The sequence below is a fragment of the Carettochelys insculpta genome, chromosome 22 (genome assembly GCF_033958435.1).
Source record: "Carettochelys insculpta isolate YL-2023 chromosome 22, ASM3395843v1, whole genome shotgun sequence".
Taxonomy (NCBI): domain Eukaryota; kingdom Metazoa; phylum Chordata; order Testudines; family Carettochelyidae; genus Carettochelys; species Carettochelys insculpta.
This window is the reverse complement of record NC_134158.1, coordinates 15,921,496-15,940,063: the sequence shown is the minus strand read 5'-3', so window position 1 is coordinate 15,940,063 and position 18,568 is coordinate 15,921,496. Positions and strand designations below refer to the sequence as shown.

At 52.6% G+C, this 18,568-nt stretch overlaps 1 protein-coding gene across 4 annotated transcripts in view; it reads right to left on the bottom strand.

Moving 5' to 3' along the window:
- Positions 1–7,786: 7,786 nt before the first annotated feature.
- The window catches only part of TRIM28 (tripartite motif containing 28), a 35,978-nt gene continuing 25,196 nt past the window's right edge, over positions 7,787–18,568 (bottom strand). For 2 of the 4 annotated variants that reach the window (XM_075017773.1, XM_075017775.1), the window contains exons 6-18: positions 18,227–18,341; positions 17,500–17,646; positions 16,051–16,165; positions 14,942–15,330; positions 14,669–14,806; positions 12,643–12,679; positions 12,056–12,092; positions 11,670–11,883; positions 11,187–11,488; positions 10,653–10,773; positions 10,299–10,373; positions 9,912–10,046; positions 7,787–8,980 (exon numbers count right to left, since the gene is read on the bottom strand). In XM_075017773.1, coding sequence (XP_074873874.1) covers positions 8,759–8,980; positions 9,912–10,046; positions 10,299–10,373; positions 10,653–10,773; positions 11,187–11,488; positions 11,670–11,883; positions 12,056–12,092; positions 12,643–12,679; positions 14,669–14,806; positions 14,942–15,330; positions 16,051–16,165; positions 17,500–17,646; positions 18,227–18,341 — 2,047 coding nt within the window. In that variant the 3' untranslated portion in view covers positions 7,787–8,758. The remainder of the gene's footprint in view (positions 8,981–9,911; positions 10,047–10,298; positions 10,374–10,652; positions 10,774–11,186; positions 11,489–11,669; positions 11,884–12,055; positions 12,093–12,642; positions 12,680–14,668; positions 14,807–14,941; positions 15,331–16,050; positions 16,166–17,499; positions 17,647–18,226; positions 18,342–18,568) is intronic. The other 2 variants (XM_075017774.1, XM_075017776.1) reach the window with 2 other exon arrangements.

The window sequence follows — 18,568 nt, the reverse complement described above, 5'->3', positions numbered from 1 at the left end:
CACGCTAAAGCGGGGCGGGCAAAAGGTCACTGGCTTATGTTGGTGGCCAGCAGCAGCCTGGAGGTATCAGCTGCCTTTGGGAAGGAAAGAGACAAGCTGGGTTCACTTTCAAGCAGGACAGGAAAGATGAGCTCTGCACAGACAGAAGCCAGGTCATCCCTTCCCCCTCACCACCTCCTACAGCTGGAAGCACCTCTTGGTCCTTTTCTTCCCACTCAGCAGCACGTCCCAATGTGCCGCCAGCCACATTCTGATGTGAACCCTGCCACACATGGGGGAGGGGAACACATGACACTTTATGCCTCCTGTGTGTTGCCTTGGGAAGACAGAGCTCCGGGTGCCAGAAAAGTCAGATCTGTCCTAGGGACCCAGTCAGACATGAAGGGCAGAGAGCAGAGGGTCAGATCAGTTATCCTGGGCAGACCCAGGAGGGCTACTCCCAAACAGCAAAGTTATTTCAAGATAACAGCAGACGCTATTCTGAAACAAATTAGAAATAGAAGGCACGTTATTTCAAAGTCTGTTAACTTTGTTGCAGGAGGAATAACTTGTATTTCTAAATAAGCCATAATGGCGTCCAGTGGCGCTATTTCAAAATAGACGCTCTCTGTCTGGCCATTCTTGTGTGTAGCTGTGTTATTTCAAAATAAACTATTTTGGAATAGCTATTCCGGAATGGATTATTTTGAAGTAACGCTAATGCATAGACATAGCCTCTGGCCTTCCTTATAAGCAGACGAGTGAATGATTAGTAATACCAGGTACAAGTTGTTGATTTAAGGATAATGGCTTTTTTGTCTTTTGATAAGTTGCTGTTGACAACATGTGTTGAAAGGTTTGTCCAGACTTAACTTTTTTGAATTTCAGATGCTACAGATGTTAAATACAGTCGTTGGCTGACTTCTCCCCAACTGCTCAAATTGTTTCCTGCCACTCTGAAACAAATACAATCTAAAACTAGTTTGAAATAACCATGCCTGTCTGTCGAAACTGTAACAAACAATAATCAAATGGGCTGGAGCCAACATCCGGCTTACCTGTTACTTCTGTGGCCACTGATCCATATGCATGTAAGACCATTTGCTCCCCAGTTATTAGTGACTCAGAAACAAGTTATGCCCTTTCTGAGATTCCTTCACCCTTATAAATCCTTCTTTGCTATGTTGTAATCAGAGGTGGAAAAGTACCTGGAAAGTTACTTGAGTAAAAGTACAGCTACTCTGGGGGGTGTACTTAAGAACAAATCACTGGCACCCCCCTGGAAAACTACTTGAGTAAAAGTACGCCCATTTGTATGTCACACCTTTATTGTACTCAAGTACCCAGAAGCAAAAGCAGCTGCACTTAAACTCAAGTAAATTTTGGGGTACTTTTCCCACCTCTGGTTGTAACCACTGATTTTACCATGCCAGTCATGGCAATCCTCCTGCCAGGTTTCAGTGTCTGGCTGGTGAGGTGCCTGGCTTATATCCTGGCTTATATCTGGCTTATATCTGGGTCTGGCTTATATCTGGGTCTGTCCCTTGTTGTTCTAGAGCACTGGCTGAGTCACTCCCATGGACACACCCCAGAGAGGTGCCTCTCCCCTGCCCTGTTTTTCCTGAAGGGCTGTCTGGGTTGTGATCAGGGAAATGACATCTGATTAACTGAGACAGGATCTGATTTGGTTTTAGGCTGTTTGAACCCTCAGGTTGTTTTCCTTTAAACACTCATTTAACTCAAATGCTGCAGACACATTAGGGAGAAAAGATGTCTCAGTTAATGTTCTTTGAAACACTCTAACCTGCAGGTCCCCAGCTCCTAGCTCCTTGGCTGAAGATCTAAGAGAATATCTGTTTCCATAGGTCTTCCAAAGGAGGCTGGAAAGCAGGGAAGGAAAGACACCTCCCCCATAAGCCTGATAGCTCTAAAACAAAACCAAGCTGTGAAAGGGTCCTGCACCCTCCCACAAGGCAGAGAGTCCAACAATCATTCTGTGAGCATTGCTCTAGGCACAAGAACACACAAAGTTTGATCTTTGTTCATGGAGATTCAACTTCAGGTCTAGCTGGGTTTTTCTTTCTTTTCCTGAAGAGCAGTGGGCTTCACTGAGCATCATCCTTCCTGTAGCGGAGGTCGGGGACAGCACAGGACTTGGAAGCATCATCCAAGACTTCAGGAGATCTGTAAATTCTTTAATGCTCAGTGTCTGGGGGCTAGCCCCTTCCACATGTACACCAGGAGTTCCATTTTCCTACCCTTGTCTCGGAGCTCTGTAGAAGGGACTGTGATGGGACGCTTCCTATGTTTTTTGAAAATATGCCTATGAAAATACATAACCAGAAAATGCTTTCCGCAAAATAATTCTTGTGCTGGATCATTGGAAGGCTTCTAATCTTCTGGATGTGTGTATTCTATTTGTGGGCCTGTATGTGAAGTTAGAAATATGAAGTATAAACCTGTGTTACTAACCTAGACGTGCTAGGTGAGGGCCATTAAGGGTACTTCAGAAACTTGATGGTTCAAGGATAAGGACAATGACCTCTAAATGGGTTTGTTTTTCCTATGGACCAGCCCGTAGCAGGGCTCAGAGGCCAGGTCTACACTAGACATGAAGAACAAGAAGTCCTGGGGCACCTTATAGACTGACAGATATTTTGGAGCATCAGCTTTCGTGGGTGAAGACCCACTTCATTATGCATGAGACATGCATGATACTAGACATTAAGGTCACCTGTAGATATGCGATTCTAGCTACGGCAACTGCATAGCTGGAATCAACTTACAATCAACTTACTCGGCCATCCTTGCGGAGGGAGGTCGACAGGAGAAACTCTCCCGTTGATTGCCCTTCCTCCTCGTGAGAATGAGGAGTACAAGGGTCAACTGTCAAACTCAGCTAGTTCCATTTCACACGTCCTTACTAGGCGTGTGAAAGTGAACTCCAGAAGATAGACCCTGACCAGGTTGATCTTCCACGTAGCAAAGACCTACCCTGAGTCCCAAGAGAGACGTGTCCATGTCTCCTGTGCTGGACTCCACCTAGAATTTGTACTTTTCCACAGAGATGTGGGGGCTTTCTGCCCTCGAGAAAGCCCATGCAAGGCAAGGGAAATAAACAATGAAGGTCTTCCGCTGGCTTTACAGCCTGCGTCCCCACCCCATGAAAACAGATGGAAACAGAGACAGTAACGGGTGGAGGCGAGGTGCCAGACCCAGGTCAGAAAGGAAAGCACTGGCCTGAGAAGGACTTTACTTGAAATAAGAACTAGGCTGAGAAATTATGATTTGCAGCAAGTTCTCTTAGTGCCTTAGACTTAGCTGGCCAAAGTACGAGAACTAGGGGTCACCAAATGAAATTAATGGGCAGCAGGTTTAAAACAAACAGCATGAAGTTTTTCGTCACACATGGCACAACTAGTGGAACTACTCGCCAGAGGAGGCTGTAACGACCAGGACTTTAACAGGGGTCACAGAAGAGCTAGATAAATTCCTGGAGGTGGGGCCCCTCAAGGGCTATAGGCCAGGATGGGGTAGGTTCAGGTCCCCCCGATGCAGTGGCTCCCCATGGACAAAGGGAGAGTTGGGAAGAGCACCAGCCTATCTCCAGACTTGTCACAGCCTCATGGCTGTTAAGGCCAGAATGCACCAGCACAGGCGTCTCGTATGACCTCGTGCATGTTCCTGGCCACGGAACCTCACCCAAACGTTCTTGTCACAGCCCTAACTGCTGCCTGAGTTACTGTTGCTCTCAGATGATGTGTTAAAGACTCCCCTTTACAGAGATTTCACCATTTACACTAGTTCCACCCTGCGAGTGACCCCGTGCCCCATAACTTGGCCCCTGCTCCACCCCACGTCCCACTTCCTCCACTCCTGCCCCCCAAGTGTCCACCTCTTCCCACCTCAATCCACCTTTTCACACCCCTTTTCTACCCTTCCTGGAGCACACCCAGCCCCACTTCATCGCCTGCCCTCTGGGCACTGCTGCATGTCACTGAACGGGGGGGTGCAGCAGGCCCTGGGTAGAAGATGAACCACAGGACTGCCAGCAGGTGCTGAGCACCCACTGTTTTTTTTCCCATGGGTGCTCCAGTCCCAAAGTTCCCACACAGCTGGTTCCCTAGCCATGCCCCAGGCAGTAAGTAGTATTTCTGGGTACCATTCGCTGGAGGGCTAGTATAACCACTCACAAAGGGACTCGAACCTGGGACCTCCAAAGCTCAGTGCACGAGTATGTGCTAAAAGCCCCTGCGTTCAGCTACAGCTGTAGAGGAGACTCATCCTTTCTCTCTGTGTCTAAACACAAAAGCAGCCCAGTAGCACTTTAAAGACTAACAAAATGATTTATTAGGTGATGAGATTTCATGGGACAGACCCACTTCTGCAGCCCAGAGCCGGACCAGAACAGACTCTATATATAAAGCACAGAGAACCAAAACAGTAATCAAAGTTGACAAATCAGAAAAAAAAAATTATCAAGGTGAGCAAATCAGAGAGCGGGGGCGGGGGGGGGGTCAAGAATTAGATTAAGCCAAGTGTGTAAACGAGCCCCTATAATGTCCCAGAAAGTTTGCATCCCAGTTCAAACCACGTGTTCATGTGTCGAATTTGCATATGAAAGAGAGTTCAGCCCCTTCTCTTTGTAAAGCAGACTAGAAATTCTTCAATAAAACACAGACTTTTAAGTCATTTACAGAATGGCCCACTCCACTGAAATGTAGACAAACTGGTTTGTGGACCAGGAATGTTTTGATGTCTGTTTTGTGCCCATTAACTCTGTCTGAGAGAGTATGAAGTCTGTCCAATGGGGGTCTAGGTGCCACAACATGGGACAGTGAACTACATCCTTAGATCAAAACAACAAGCAGTCAAGTAGCACTTTAAAGACTAGCAAAATAGTTTATTAGGTAATGAGCTTCCTTGGGACAGACCCACTTCTTCAGACCATAGCCAGACCAGAACAGACAGGTTACACTGGCAGCAAACTTAGTTAATAGGCACAAGGTCTTCTGCCCTTTCTGGGCTCCTTGAGGCATTCTTTCCTGCTTTCCTATCTGTCTCTCAGGGGTTTTGCCCTCTGGGAGCTTTTCATCACATGCCAGTCAAAGTGGCCTGGACTCCCTACTCAGTCCTCTGGGCCATCGGCTTGGGAGTTACCCTTCTCCAGCCCTACCAGATAAACAAGACCGTCTGGTTCCCAGCGGGGAGGGTGGCAGCTCTGTCCAAGGTGAGACAGGGCCCAGGTCCTCTTGAAGGGCCAGCTAGCCTGTGACCACCTGTGGTGGGAGTTGGGTTTTGCTTTGAGCTCTTGACACCTGATCCCCATGGGATACAACAGGAGAAAGTCTATTGACACCAGGTGCAACTGTGGGTTTCTGACCCGCTCCCGAGGCTGCAGATGCTACACAGCAGAAGTCTGCTCCAGTTACGCGCTAGCCAGTGGTGCTTTTAGACCTGGGGGCCCAGAGCTCGATCCTGCAGCCAGCCTCAGGGCAGTGAGGGTAGCACCAAAAGCATGAGAGCAGCAAGACCTCACGGGGCAGTGGGGTAGCAGCAATAGAGGCTGCTGCTCTAGCTGTGCCCATATGGCCAGCCCCTCTGTCACCCTGCAGTATCATAGATCTGCTCTCCCGGGCCCTTCACAGGTGCTGCCTGCAAGGGGTGTTGGGTGCCTGCTCCCAGGCTGTTTAGCTGCTCAGTTCAACCCCTCAAGAGGGAGGACTGGGGTAGCAAAGGAGCAGGGGCAAGGGGCCCAGGTCCCTGTCTCCAGAATGGGTGAGGCCAAGTGTGGAAGGGGTGGGGCCTATGACAGTCAGCCCAGTGACACAGGTTCATAGACTGACAGCAGAAGAGACCTTTGTGGGGGGCAGGGGAGTGAGTGCATCCTACACTCCACAGGCTGGGAGGGGTGTTGTGGGGAACAGCCCAATACAGACCTGAGAATAGCTGTGTGCTGAGCTCCCTGCCCCTCGTGCTGCCAGACACTGGCCTCTTTGTCTTCCCCCAGCTGTTCATCTGACTGAGGCACTGGCTGTTGAGAGTCACACTTCCATCAGAAGCTGCTGGGGCAAGGGGCGGGTGGGTGGTTTGGGTCTGAGCAGTGCCCTGCACAAGTAGCTCCAGGGGCTCCTACCACTGCCAGAATACCCCCAACTAGTGATTACAGGCAAGACTAGCACGGGACCATCTTATTCTGTGCACAGGTTCTTCCCGCAGGAGGTACAGGGTCCCAGCTCACAGGTAGAGGTGGTGCAGCTGAAGCAGCAGCTGTGTGGATGAGCCACACCCACAGCAGAAGTAGGTCTTGCCATTCCAGCAGCCCTGAGATTTCTGGTTCAGCTCCTGGCCCAGCATCGTCAGAGCCCAGGAGGTAGCAGGGGGCTCGAGGTTCAGAAGGATGAGTAGTTGATTTTAGGAGGCTAGTGCTGGGATACGGAGGAGTTAACAGGAATGGGGGAAGGCCATAGAACAGGGATAGGGATTTGGCCAAAGGCTTTTGTGCTTGCTGATTTATAGACATGGAGTTTTTCAACTCCCTTATTGCAGCCTGTAAAGACAGATAAGCACACAGCAGCTTTGAGAAGTGAATGTATCTTTTCTTAGCTGTGCAGTTTTTGTTCCTCTTGCTATTTCTCTCTGAAATACTTTCAGGGTCACATCGTTTGCACCTACAGAACCCTGAGCGGGGAAGTATGCAGTGTAGAAAGTTGCAATAGTGAACAGGGCCAGGTCTAGTAATATTCCCCACCTGCCTGTTAATATTCATGGTACAGGAGTTAACATTACAAAACAAGGGCTTTAAAGCAGCAGTGATAGATGTGCGAATTTACAGACAAAACTGGCCCAGTGTTTTGAGGGGGTGAAATGGAACAAGTATCCGCAAAAGGCCCATTTACTGCACATCCATTCCTGAGTCTCCCATTTCTTCCCTACCGCTTTAATACTGTGTGGGAGAATATGGTCTATTGGCTGATGCCTTCAGCTGAATTACTCATTTGGGGGGAGATGCTAGTCCTGCAAAAGCTGGGAGGGGATGAAACATTTAAACCAGGACGGAAATGCAAATCAGCACCAGCATCGACTTTCAGCACAGCATTGTGGTCTGGTTTCATCCACCAGCCAGTGGTGAAGGGAGAGATCAGAAGACTGGGTTTCCAAACAGGATTTGGGTGCTCAAAGCCAGCTGCAGAGAAGACACCAGAGCTCCCAGCAACTAGCCTGGTCTTTTCATCTAGTCAGCCTCGCAGGCCTCACTACATAGCTGGGGGGACTGAGAAAGGGGCTGGACAGCCAGCAGATCCCAGCTTTCTGTCCACTAGACCAGTGGTCCTCAGACTTTTTACACTGTGTCCATACCCCCCATAGACCAAGGTTGGGGCCAGGACCCTGGGCAAAGGTTTGGGGTAAGGAGCACATGTGGTGACAGCAGGGTGAGTGCGGTATCCTCCCCCAACCCCAGTGGGTGCTGGCCCAGCCCCTTCTACACCCCACCCCAGGAAGCCAGCACACTAAATCAGGCGTTTTCAAACTTTTTTCTTGCAATCTAACCGACAATTGATACCTGTGACAGATGTGTCTCTTGACCAGAATGCAGGACCTGGGGTGGGAATGGGAATGAGAATGAGGGGTTTAGGCTGCAGGAAGGGGCTCAGGGCAGCAAACCCTATGAGCCAGACCTGCTGCTGGCCACTTCTGAGATGCAGCGTTGTTCGTAGTGCCACGACAACTGGAAAGCTGGTCTTGGCAGGAAGCACCCAAGAGCCATGGCCCAGTCCCAGGAAGCATAAGGCACCAGGCAGAGCAATACATAAAACCCAAGATTTATTCCGTTCTCAGAGAAACACATTTCCATCGCACAGGTTGCAAACAGTTATTGGGGACATGAAAGAAGCCATCTAAAATATACAAGCGAAGCCCTGCCTGGGATTTCGTTGCACGCTGGAGAGAGACAGAACTGGGCCAGAAAGCCACTGCCCCGCTGGGACGGGTACAGGAGTCGGAATGGCCCTGCCTCAAATGTCAGTTACAAAACCACTGAGCCGTAAGTTCCCCTGGCCTGGGTGAGGGGAAGGGAGGGAGCACTGCAAATTGGGGGAGAGGGGATGCGGCTAGAGAGCCAGCCGTGGCTTGGAATAGCTTTGACAAGAAGATTCTGTGCCAGGAATACTGAGGCAGACAGTACAGGAGCAAACCCAGGGGAGCTTTGCAGCAGGACAAGCTGTTGGGAACCTCCACTGCTAGCTTTATTTTTCTTGCTGAACCGCCTGCCCCAGAGCGCCACCCCGATCCCATATGGATGGCTGCAGAGAGCAGTGCCTCTGCCCATGACCCCACAACTAAGGCAGCTGAGCCCATGCACCAGGCTAGGTCCCCAGTGCAGGAAAAGATGAGGGCTGATGCCTAATGCTGCCCTAACCTCCCCAGACTGACCCTGCCTACAGTAAAGCTCTCCCCCACCCTGCACCGAAGTCCCAGAGGAGAACAGGGGGAGCCCTGGAGCACGCGTTGCCCACCTGCAGTCACAGCAGAGGGCACCACGGGAGGGGAGGGCGGGGAGGTGTGATCCTCAATGCAAACCGTGTGAGAGACTTTATGGCAAAGAGGAACAGGCATGGGGGAGGGAGAGTTCCCCAACTACAAAACCATTTCAACTGGAGCAGGGGATAGGATGGCCCATCGCTGCCATGCGACCGAGGGCAAGGGGCGAGTCCGAGTCGCTTTTGGTCATTGCCCATGGGATGCCAGGCAGCCGCTCCGGTCAATGCAGGCCAGAGCCTCACTCCTCCTCCCCAGCCCCAGTGGAGATGGCGGGGGCATCGCCCAGGGAGCCAGCAGGGGAGCTGCGGTGGGTAAAGCTACTGCTGCTCTCACTCCGCTGCTCATCCAGTGGGATGGGCTCTACCAACATGGAGGAAAACTTCCGGTCGCCGAAGCAGGCGCTCCACTTGGCCTCGAAGAAGCGCTGCAGCCCGATGATGGACTGGACGTCCTCCTTGTCCTGGTGGAAGGGAGCACAGAGGGACCAGGGATCAGAAGCTGCAAACAGAGACGCTCCCATCACCCAAAGGGGCCCATGGCCTGCTCCCAGAGTCTCCCCACTACGCCATGTACCCCAGAACCAGGAATTCACAGGAGGACAACAGCCCAGCAGCCCACTGGTCACAGCAAGGCGGCTGCATGGCTGGCGTTTAAAGTCTCCTGCAATGGAAGCTGCACTCAAGGTTGGGGTGAACATGCTCCAGGAGAAGAGGAGATGTTGCTCCTCTCCCTCACCCCCTGGCTAACCACGTGTCTACCATCTGCTTCCCCGTGGATGCCAAGGGACAGCCTGGGCCATTTAACAGATGGGGACATTTACAGGAATAACCAGCACACAGCAGGAAGGGGGCTCGCTGGGGAAGGTGGCAATGGATGATGGTTCCCCTGGAGACGTGTGGCTCAAACAGCCAAAGAAAGGCTGTGACACACCACAAGGCCTTCTGAGGTGAGAACTGCTCTTAAGACAGGAGAGTAACAAGCTGAGTGCAAAGCCTCAAAGACACACTAGCCAAGTCTCCAACACGTCCATTTGCTGGCCTTTGAACCCCACCACACTTGTTTTCAGGCTACTTGCACCCTCATGCTAAGCAGCACACCAGAGGGAGATCTGGGGCGAGGACACAGGCAGCAGACCAAAGAATACTGTGGGTATCCAGCAGGGTGCTCAAGGGCTGGAGTGACCCCAGCCTTAGCCTGGAGAGAGCCAGCAGGGCCCGTGTTGGTTTAGGGGGTTGAGCGACCCATGGAGCTGAGGTGTGTGCAACATGCCACTGCCTGGTGCCCTGCAACCTGCATGCGCCCCTGCCTGCCCTCTGGCCCAGCTCAAGAAGGGGCATGGCTCCCCCCATGCCCAGCAGGGGATTAAGGGGCCCAGATCACCCCTCACTCACCTCTGTCAGCTTATTGAACTGCTTAATCATCCTCCAGATATCCTGGGCAAACTCCTCGGAGGACCTGTAGGGTGGAGAAAGCTTCTCCTGCAGCTTGGCTCGGATCAGGGTCAGGTCGATGGTGTTCTGGCCCTCCTGGGGAAGATAACAGGGGTCAGGTCCGGCCCCACCTGCCATGGGTCCCTGAGCTCCAGTCCCTGCTAACCCATATACCAGAAACCCTCTGCCCAGAACACTTAAGTTCTAGTGAGACCCACCCACAAACACCCCCCATGTGCTCCCCAAAACCCATTAATCAAGGACAGCTCGCCACGCACAGCCCCCTCCAGCAACCCTGCAACCAGGTGCCCCAAGTACATTGAGTAGCCCCCAGCCCCACCAACTCACTGTGGCATTTGAGAGCCGATGAAGAGGCCGGCACGGCTCATGGCACAGCAGCTCCAGCAGGACACGTTCACACTTCTGCCAAGCAGAGAGAGAGCAGGGTGAGGAGCAGCGAGAAAAGAACCTGCCAACTCCTGGCCAATCTAGATACACCCTCTTCAGCACCCCAGCTCCAACTATGGAATCATGCAGGCACAAAGCCAGGCTCTGGGACACCAGGCCGGCCCTGGTTCCTGGCTCAGCCCACAGAGCAGAACACTCTGCCCATATTCCCCCACATGGTGCTCACAGGCAGGCAGAGAACGCACACACTCAACAAATCCCAGTCACTAGGCCCCCCCAGCCCCACACACTAACCGTCTGCTCCAAGGGGGAGAGTTTATTGGCCCCCCCACCATCTTCCAAGGCGGAGAAACGGGCGACATCTTCATCGCTGGGTTCCAGCAGTTCCTGGCACAACAGGCACTTCCACTCCTGACTAAGGGAGGGGGGGAACACGGTGTGAGCAGCACTGCCTCCTGCACCCACAGCTAGACAGCAGGGGACCCGCGCACATTTGTTCCTGCAGCGTACCAGTAGTAGCGCTGGGGGGAATGAACCCTGGAGTCCTGGCTCCCAGCTCCACCCTCCCTCTCAGACCATGGAAGCCTGCCTGCCAGACACCTCCACCATACGTTCTTCCCCACAGTATTCTCAAGAACCAACTATTGTACCTGGACAACCACCCAGCTACCCTCTGACTGAACCCACTTCGAAAGGCTGGAATCCACGCCACCCCTTTCAGGTGGGCGGAGCAGGCCAGGACTCTGGAAAGCAAGGCAGGGAGCAGACAGGGAAGACAGGGGCAAAGCTGAAGCAGGGGAGGGGGCATCTGGGAAAGGGGATGAGTACCTGGGGATCTCCTGCAACACTGGCAGGTGGCAGTCCAGGTGGTAGCAGTGCTCACACTGGTTACACATCACGACAGCGCCAGCCTTGCGACATACTCTGCAGTGGGCAGCATCAGTCGAGTCCATGCCCCCGTCCTGACTCAGGCCTGTTGTCATGTCCAGATTGGAGCCCAGGCTGCCACTGGGGGAGATGAGACGGGACATGGAGCCCTCTGCAGCTAGTACATCCTGAGGCAGAACAATGGGCTTGGTGTCTCTGGGCTCCTCCGCTGGATATTCAATAGCCGTCTCCATCTGCTCCTCCTGGGGGGCGGACAGCACAGAGTCAGCACTCTCCCCCCACAGCCAAGCAATGCACCCCCAGCAGGATGTGGACGCATCAAAGCTGGCTTCCCTATGGCCAGGAACCCAGTGCCACCCACTGGGCACATCCCCCACTGGTGCCCTACAGCAAGCTGGGCAGGTACTCCACAGCACCACTGACCTTGACAATGGCTCCTGGCTGGGTGGCGCCAGGGGGCAGGGCAGCGCCCTGCTGGGCCCCACGCTCGATGACAATCAGGTTGTAGTCCTCGTTGCTGTTGCCAGGGAAGACTTTGAACACAGGTGGCTGGCTGTCGGCTGTCAGGTCCAGGTCCAGCCGCTCCAAGCTCACCCGTGGCACCTTGCGCATGACATTGCCATCAGAGGGCCTGGGCCTGAAATGCAGCATTGGAAGGTGGGAGCAGGTGGTCACAGCAGTGGGTGACCCATGGGAGGAAAGGGGACAGCCAGCATGCAACAGGCTGGTAAATAATACAGTCCCCACACATACCCCTTAAGGGCCTCACTCCCTCCCCAGGTACCATGGCAAGGGCGCTGCTGACTTACCTCTTCATTCCTGATACGTGGGCCTCGGTGCTATCTGCTGAGAGAGAAGTCAAGAAGAAGTCAGAAAGCCTTTGTCCCTGCAGCCCAGTGCCCCTGCCCATCCCCCTGGGGCAGCAGGTGCTCCAGCCATGCTACCAGCAGAAACCCCAAAGCAGCCAGAAGCAGCAGCCTTTTTCTAGTCTGGGCATGGGCAGGAAGGCAGCATTCCAGCAGTCTGCTTGAGCCTGCAGGGAATGGGGACTAGTGGGTCCATCCAACTAATTTCAATGAAGCACCAATGTTCAACTCTGAAGAGACTTAAGGTCTAGATGGTGCTTTGCCATACGACCCCTCGAGCTCCGTCCCAGATCTAAAATTCCGTGACCTTCACAGGCAACTGGAAGAGCAATGAGATAGGAGGCTGCCCACACGGAGTGGAGGCAGCAGGAAGAGGCGCTGCTCCCCCATGGTGCCAGGCCACACACGGACACTACCCCCAGCACTTCCATTCTGGGGCCTGGTGGGAGACATGGACAAGGCGATAACTCTGCCCCACCCTGAAAACATCAACCCTCCCCATCCCCAAAGGCCTCCCCGCAGCCTCTTACCCTGGTCTCCAAAACCTTCCTCCTGGGTGTCCATCGGCTACAAAGGAATGAAAAGGGGACACGTCAAGGAGAACTCAGACCCTGCCACACTAGGCCACTAATTCCCCCCAATTCCCAGCTGCCACCACACCTCTTTCCTGCCACCCAAAAGAGTCTTAAGGCCAAGTGACAGTGATTTAGAGGGGTAGTGTGATTCTGCTATAGGCACTGGAAGTCTCAAATGGAAACCAGTGCCAGCTCTGGTGCTCGGTATCACAGTGAATGGATGCACAACAGTATGACTAGCTGCTGAAAATAAGTTCCTAACACCCAGGCCAAGGTATCAGTCAGCTGCCAAAGGTGAAGAGGTTGTGACAGGCTAATACCACAGCTAGGTGTTTGTTTAAAATGTAACTTCTGTATTGTGCCACCCCACCCACCAGTCTGGACGGAACACACATTAAGACGTGTGAGATTTCAAAGAGAAACTGAACAGGAAGGAAGGAGGCAGTGGCAATGGACAAGCTCATCTGCAGGTATACAAGCATGTTAGCAGGAAGCACAGAGGCAGTATCTGTCAGCAGGAGAAGCCCTCTCACATGACACTGTCTACGTGGAGGGGTAGAGTCAATAGAGCATTGCTGTTTGTACCTTTCACACCTGTGAGCAAGGCATTTGTTTACACAGATATACACCATAGTGTAGGCCTGAGCTAAGTGCATTGGTGTTAAGCATAGTACTGGCCTGGAAAACTACATCCTACCAGCTGGTGGAAGGTACTAGCAGGCCTGGTGATTCGGTGAGTGTTCAATGGATGTGGGGCTGGACATGCTTTGCACATGTTAGAGCTGGTGTGAGCCTGTAGCTCTGTCTGGACAGCAGTAGGATGCCAGGGGCTAGTGGTTCAGGGGGAGCTGGAAATGGGCGACACCAGGTGGATTTGATTCCCTGGAGAGAACAAGTGAAACAGGGAATCTGGCACTGCCCACTGTCAGAAGACCAGATACGAACTAGATGGGCCTCTGGTCTAAGCCAATATGGAGCTTCTCATGGATATTCTATAGCTGTGTTTCTCAACTATATCATTGTGGGCCACATATGCAGCCCACGTCCAATACTATCTATACGGCCCTTCGGATGCCACACGGGCTGCAGCTCTGTGCTGACTGGGCTGATCTAAACAAAGCACAGATAAAACTCCCCAGCACTCAGAAGCTAGTGCTGAGGGGCCTCACAACCTGGGTACTAGCGAACACCCATCCTCCACAGGAATGGGCAAATTCCACGTGTTTACACACTAGCTTGCCAGAGTGTCATGTCAGGATTCTTCTGGAAGCCTGTCTCAGGCTGCTTGTCTTGTCAAGGGCAGTGATTGTGCAACCAAGTTGGTTTCCCAGGGTATCAGACAACGAGCTAAGTGAGGTTATATCCATGACTGGACAACCATCTTCTGGAGAGAGAGAAACTTATGAGAAGTTTGCTTTACTGGAGCAACAGAAGTTGGACAAGTCAAAGACAGCTTTACCATGTCTCATCTTAATTGTCCTGAGCTAGATGATTTGAGTCATCTGTATGCTGGTGGGGGCCAGTTACTGGAAACTGATCAACAAGCTTCCTTCAGACCACAAAATGTCTCTCCATATACCCACATGTAAAAGGTAACTTTTGCACACTTCACAATGAACACTTATTCAACATGTTAAACCAGTGACTGCAAACTGTGGGGCAGATTTTTAGATAGGAAGACACATGCAGATGGAGATATCCTGTTTGCAAGGGAGGAACTGATTTTTATACTACAAGACTCACTTTGGAGCCTTCACCAAGGAATTTATCAAATCCACTGCAAATCCAAGGAGAGCAGAGGTCACAGAATGGCTGATAAATGATGGGAGAACTTATACAGGAGGAGATTTTCCAGTCTCAAATTCTCTCGTTAGTTAGGTTTAGGACGCGTGTTGTGAATGTATTTAATATGTAACCTCTGTCTCGAGTAGCTCTGCTGGCTAGCCTTGTGTTATGTAAACTCATATTTGCCTCGGCTCACCTGCACGACAGAGGATGCCGGGATGCTACCATCGCTGATGAAGCAGTCTGCCTGGCTGTTGGTAGGCTGCAGCAGGGCCCCTGGGGCCAGATGCCCCTTGCTGACAATGGTGGACTGTACTGAGGCTTGCTGCACACCCTGCAGGGAGAGGGAAAAGGACCTATCATCCCGCAGGAAGGGCAGAGCTTGGCGCATGGGCCACCCCACTGCTGCTACCACTGGGAAGAGGCTCCCCCACCACCTGCCAGGTCGCCGCTAGAGTGTGGCACCCACCTGAGTCCCATTGACCTGGGGCAGAAGCACCAGCTGGCCCATGACTTGCTGCTGGCCGTTCATCTGTAGGAGGCCGCGGGGCTGCACCAGCTGGAGCTGCATGGGCTGTACGTAGGTGCTTCCGGCACCACTCTTAACCACAGGGGCCGTGAGGATCCGGGCGGGCTGTATTGGCGGCTGCAGAGGTGGAGGCTGGCTCTGGGAGACAGCAGTCCCAGGCCGGTTCGGGACCATGGGAGGGACATTCGTAAGAGGAGCCAGTACCTGGGGAGTGCTGGAGACCTGTTTCACCCCTCCTCCCGCTGCCGGGCCGGTGGCATTGGCACGCTGGATCTGCGCGTTGGGGGCCGCGGCCTGCGGGACACCGCTCCGCTCTGAGACTATTGTTCCTGGGGTGGGGAGAGGACAGGCATGTTAGGAGGCATTTAAATGGAAGCACCCAAACGGAATTGGGTTCCCCCTTGAATTCCACAGGCCTTTGTGACCTTACTGTGCAAGCCCCGACTCTCCCAGCCCAAGCTACAAAAAACAGGATGTGTCACATGCCTGGACATGGAGCTGCTGAAGCAGGCTGGCCATTTTGGATCTGCTCCCATGGCCAAGCAGGGTGTTCCATGTGCTGGCTGAACCCTCGCATCCCACTGCAGCACTACATATATCTGGGTGGTCCTGCTGCAGGGAGTGAATTTCAGATGGATCCCAATGCAGCAGTGGGACTAGACCCCATAACCCCAGAGACTGCAGACCCAGTCCAGACACAAGAGGTACAGTCCAGAATGTGTCTCAGCTCCCCTCCAGAGGAGACCCACTGAGCTCTCAAGGAACAGGAGCCAGCCTCAAGATCCACATAAAAAGCACTCCCTGCTGTTCTGCAACAGGCATCTTACCTGCCAAGATCCAACCCCGCCCCAGGGAGGAGGGACAGCTGGGGCGCTCGGCTCCCAGAAGCAGCAGCGCACACCCCCTGAAGCCAGGGTGGGGTCTAGTTTCTGGAATCTCTGCAATCCCCTTCCCTCTGGGACACACATGCCAGTCTCAAAGCCAGAAGTTTCCACCCCCCACCCCTCCCGCATCTTCAGAGTCCCTGAGGTGTTGGGACCACGACTTACCGAAGGTCTCCACACTCTTGGTCCAGGCATTAAGATCCCACTGAAACTTCATGTCACCTTGGGGCTCTACAGGGTCTACAATCATCTTGAGGGCACGGTGCAGCTGGAAGTAGATCTGGAGCAAGGGGAAACGGAGGCAAGAGGAACAGATGGTCTCACTCAAGGTAATGATGCCCTGAAGCCCAGAAGGCAGGGGTCACATCCTACCCTCTCTTCCCATGTAACCCCTGACTCTGGATCTCCATGTAGGAGCAGGGTGCAGGGGTCCACGCTGGGTGCACCAATAAGACAGGATTAATGCAATGCTATGGAAACAGGGAAGATTTGGTGAATACGGCATTGGCTTGGTTCTTATGTGTATTGCCAGTGACCCTGTTCTGGGCTAATGTATCATATAGGGATGATTCCTCCAGAAGGATCAATATTCCAGGGGGTGCAGGGGGGCGGTAAATCAGACCAAGCCATGCTATGCTCGTTACCTGGCTTGAAAGAGAAGACTACATCTACACTACCACCTTTCAGTGCTAAAACATTAGTCCTACAGAGGTGTGAAAAAACGCACCCGAGTGAGACGCACAGAAAAGGGCTGTACTGACAACTTTCAATGTCTTTTTGTTTTTCAATCAACTGAGTGAATACACTGCTCATGTCATGGCACTACCGCAGCAGCACGGGCAGGGTACACATACCAGTTATCAACTCTGAGCTTGGGAGAGGGTCACCCACTCAATCCAATAACTGACAGATAAGACACACTGACTAGGGTGTATTTAAACAGAAGGATTGGCTGAGTTATTCGTGTGAGAGGCTGTTCTCAGCAAGAGCTGTCACGCAGTGCCCTCAGCGTTCCCTAAGCTTGGAGAGATTCAAATGCAGCCCAGCTGATCAGTACAGCGCACACCACCGTTTTTGTTTCTACTTGTGGTACACATTTGCACATGCCTCGGTTCACCTAAAATTATTCCACACACATACAAAAAAGATTAAAGGAAACATTGTTAAAAACTTGTAGCCTGAGGGGGGGAAAATCTTTGCTGTTTTCAAGAACTGATCACTAGTGAGCTCTCCTTGGCACAGAGGTGATTGCACACATGCAGGTTTGTGTAGTACTGTAGTATGTTTTCTATAGTGCTTTCATCTTCAGAACAAATGTGCTTTCTCAGAACTGATTGGGAACAAGGGATGACAATGCTGAGGATGAAGTGCAAACGTAGGACCACAGCACTGTGACAGGTCACACTATACCACCAGAGCTGAGCAAAGTGACAGCCTCATCCCTTTCAGAAACCGAAGTGGAGAGAGGATCTCCACTAGAACCAGGCCTGGTGAGCAGCCTGCAGCAAATACACCTGAGCCCACCAGCAACTTAGGTCAGCAACCTGGCATCAGATGGGGCCTCACTGTTCTGTGCTCCCCCTCCCCGCCCCCATAGCCCTTCCAGTCACTCACCAGTTTCTTGGAAAGCAGCAGGGCGGTATTATTGTCACTCTCCAGGGCCCAGGAGGCAAAACGCAAGATGTGCTCCTGATGGCGCTGAAGCTTGGTCATGGCCCAGTGCTGACGCTCCAGCTTCTCCTGCTGCCCCTCTGTCACTTTCTGCAACACAGCCAGGTGCCAACGCTCTATCAGTGACAGAAGAGAGACCTGCCCACTCCACCCCACCCCAGCAGGACCCTGCCACAAACTCTGGGCTGAAGTGCAGACTGCATGGACAAGCAGGAACTGCCTAATATTTCAATAATATGAATGGATGAGAAGAGGGCTTCATGCTGACGAGGGATAGGACAGACTCCTGCTCAGAAATTCTCAGCTGGACATGCTCAGCGCAGCTCTTGGGGTAGAGGAGGAGGACATGAACATCCCAAGGACTAGTCAGAGGCCAAGAGGCCTACTCCTACCCCCTTGGGGGCTTGCACACTGGAAGGGTTCCTCCAGGAGACTGTTTAAGGACTGAAATGTAGCATAGACCCTGTGGAGCCATGAGAATGGGGGGTGCCACAGCAGAACCCCCTTCTTCTCTGGAAGCAGAGAGAGGGCAGGTTTCAGTACGAATATCCATGTGTTCAGAGAAAGTTCCCACACATCTGCATTCAAACCCCCAACAAAGGCAGCAGAAGGGTGAGTCAGAGGGTCCGATTCACAAGTGGGATGGAAGGGCCCCAGGAGATACACGCACCTGTGCATCGCTGACCAGAACTTTGCCCCGCTTGTTCAGCTCCTTCATAATCTGCAGGATGGCCATCTTCACATCCACCTGCACCCGCTTCTGCACGTCGGTCACCTGCCGGATCCTGCAGAGCCAGTGACAGCCACATGTTGAGTACACCATATACCCCTGCACGCTCCCCGGGTTTTGATACATCTCTGCCAGCCAAGGCAAAGCTGAGAGAGGTTCTGGAATATATCAAGCTTCCCTGTCCCATCCTGTAAACTAGTTAGGAGTAGAGGAGCTCCCTGCTTTAGCAACAGCTGCACAGAATGACAGACAGTGATCAAGCCCCAAACAGCTTTCTGGCAG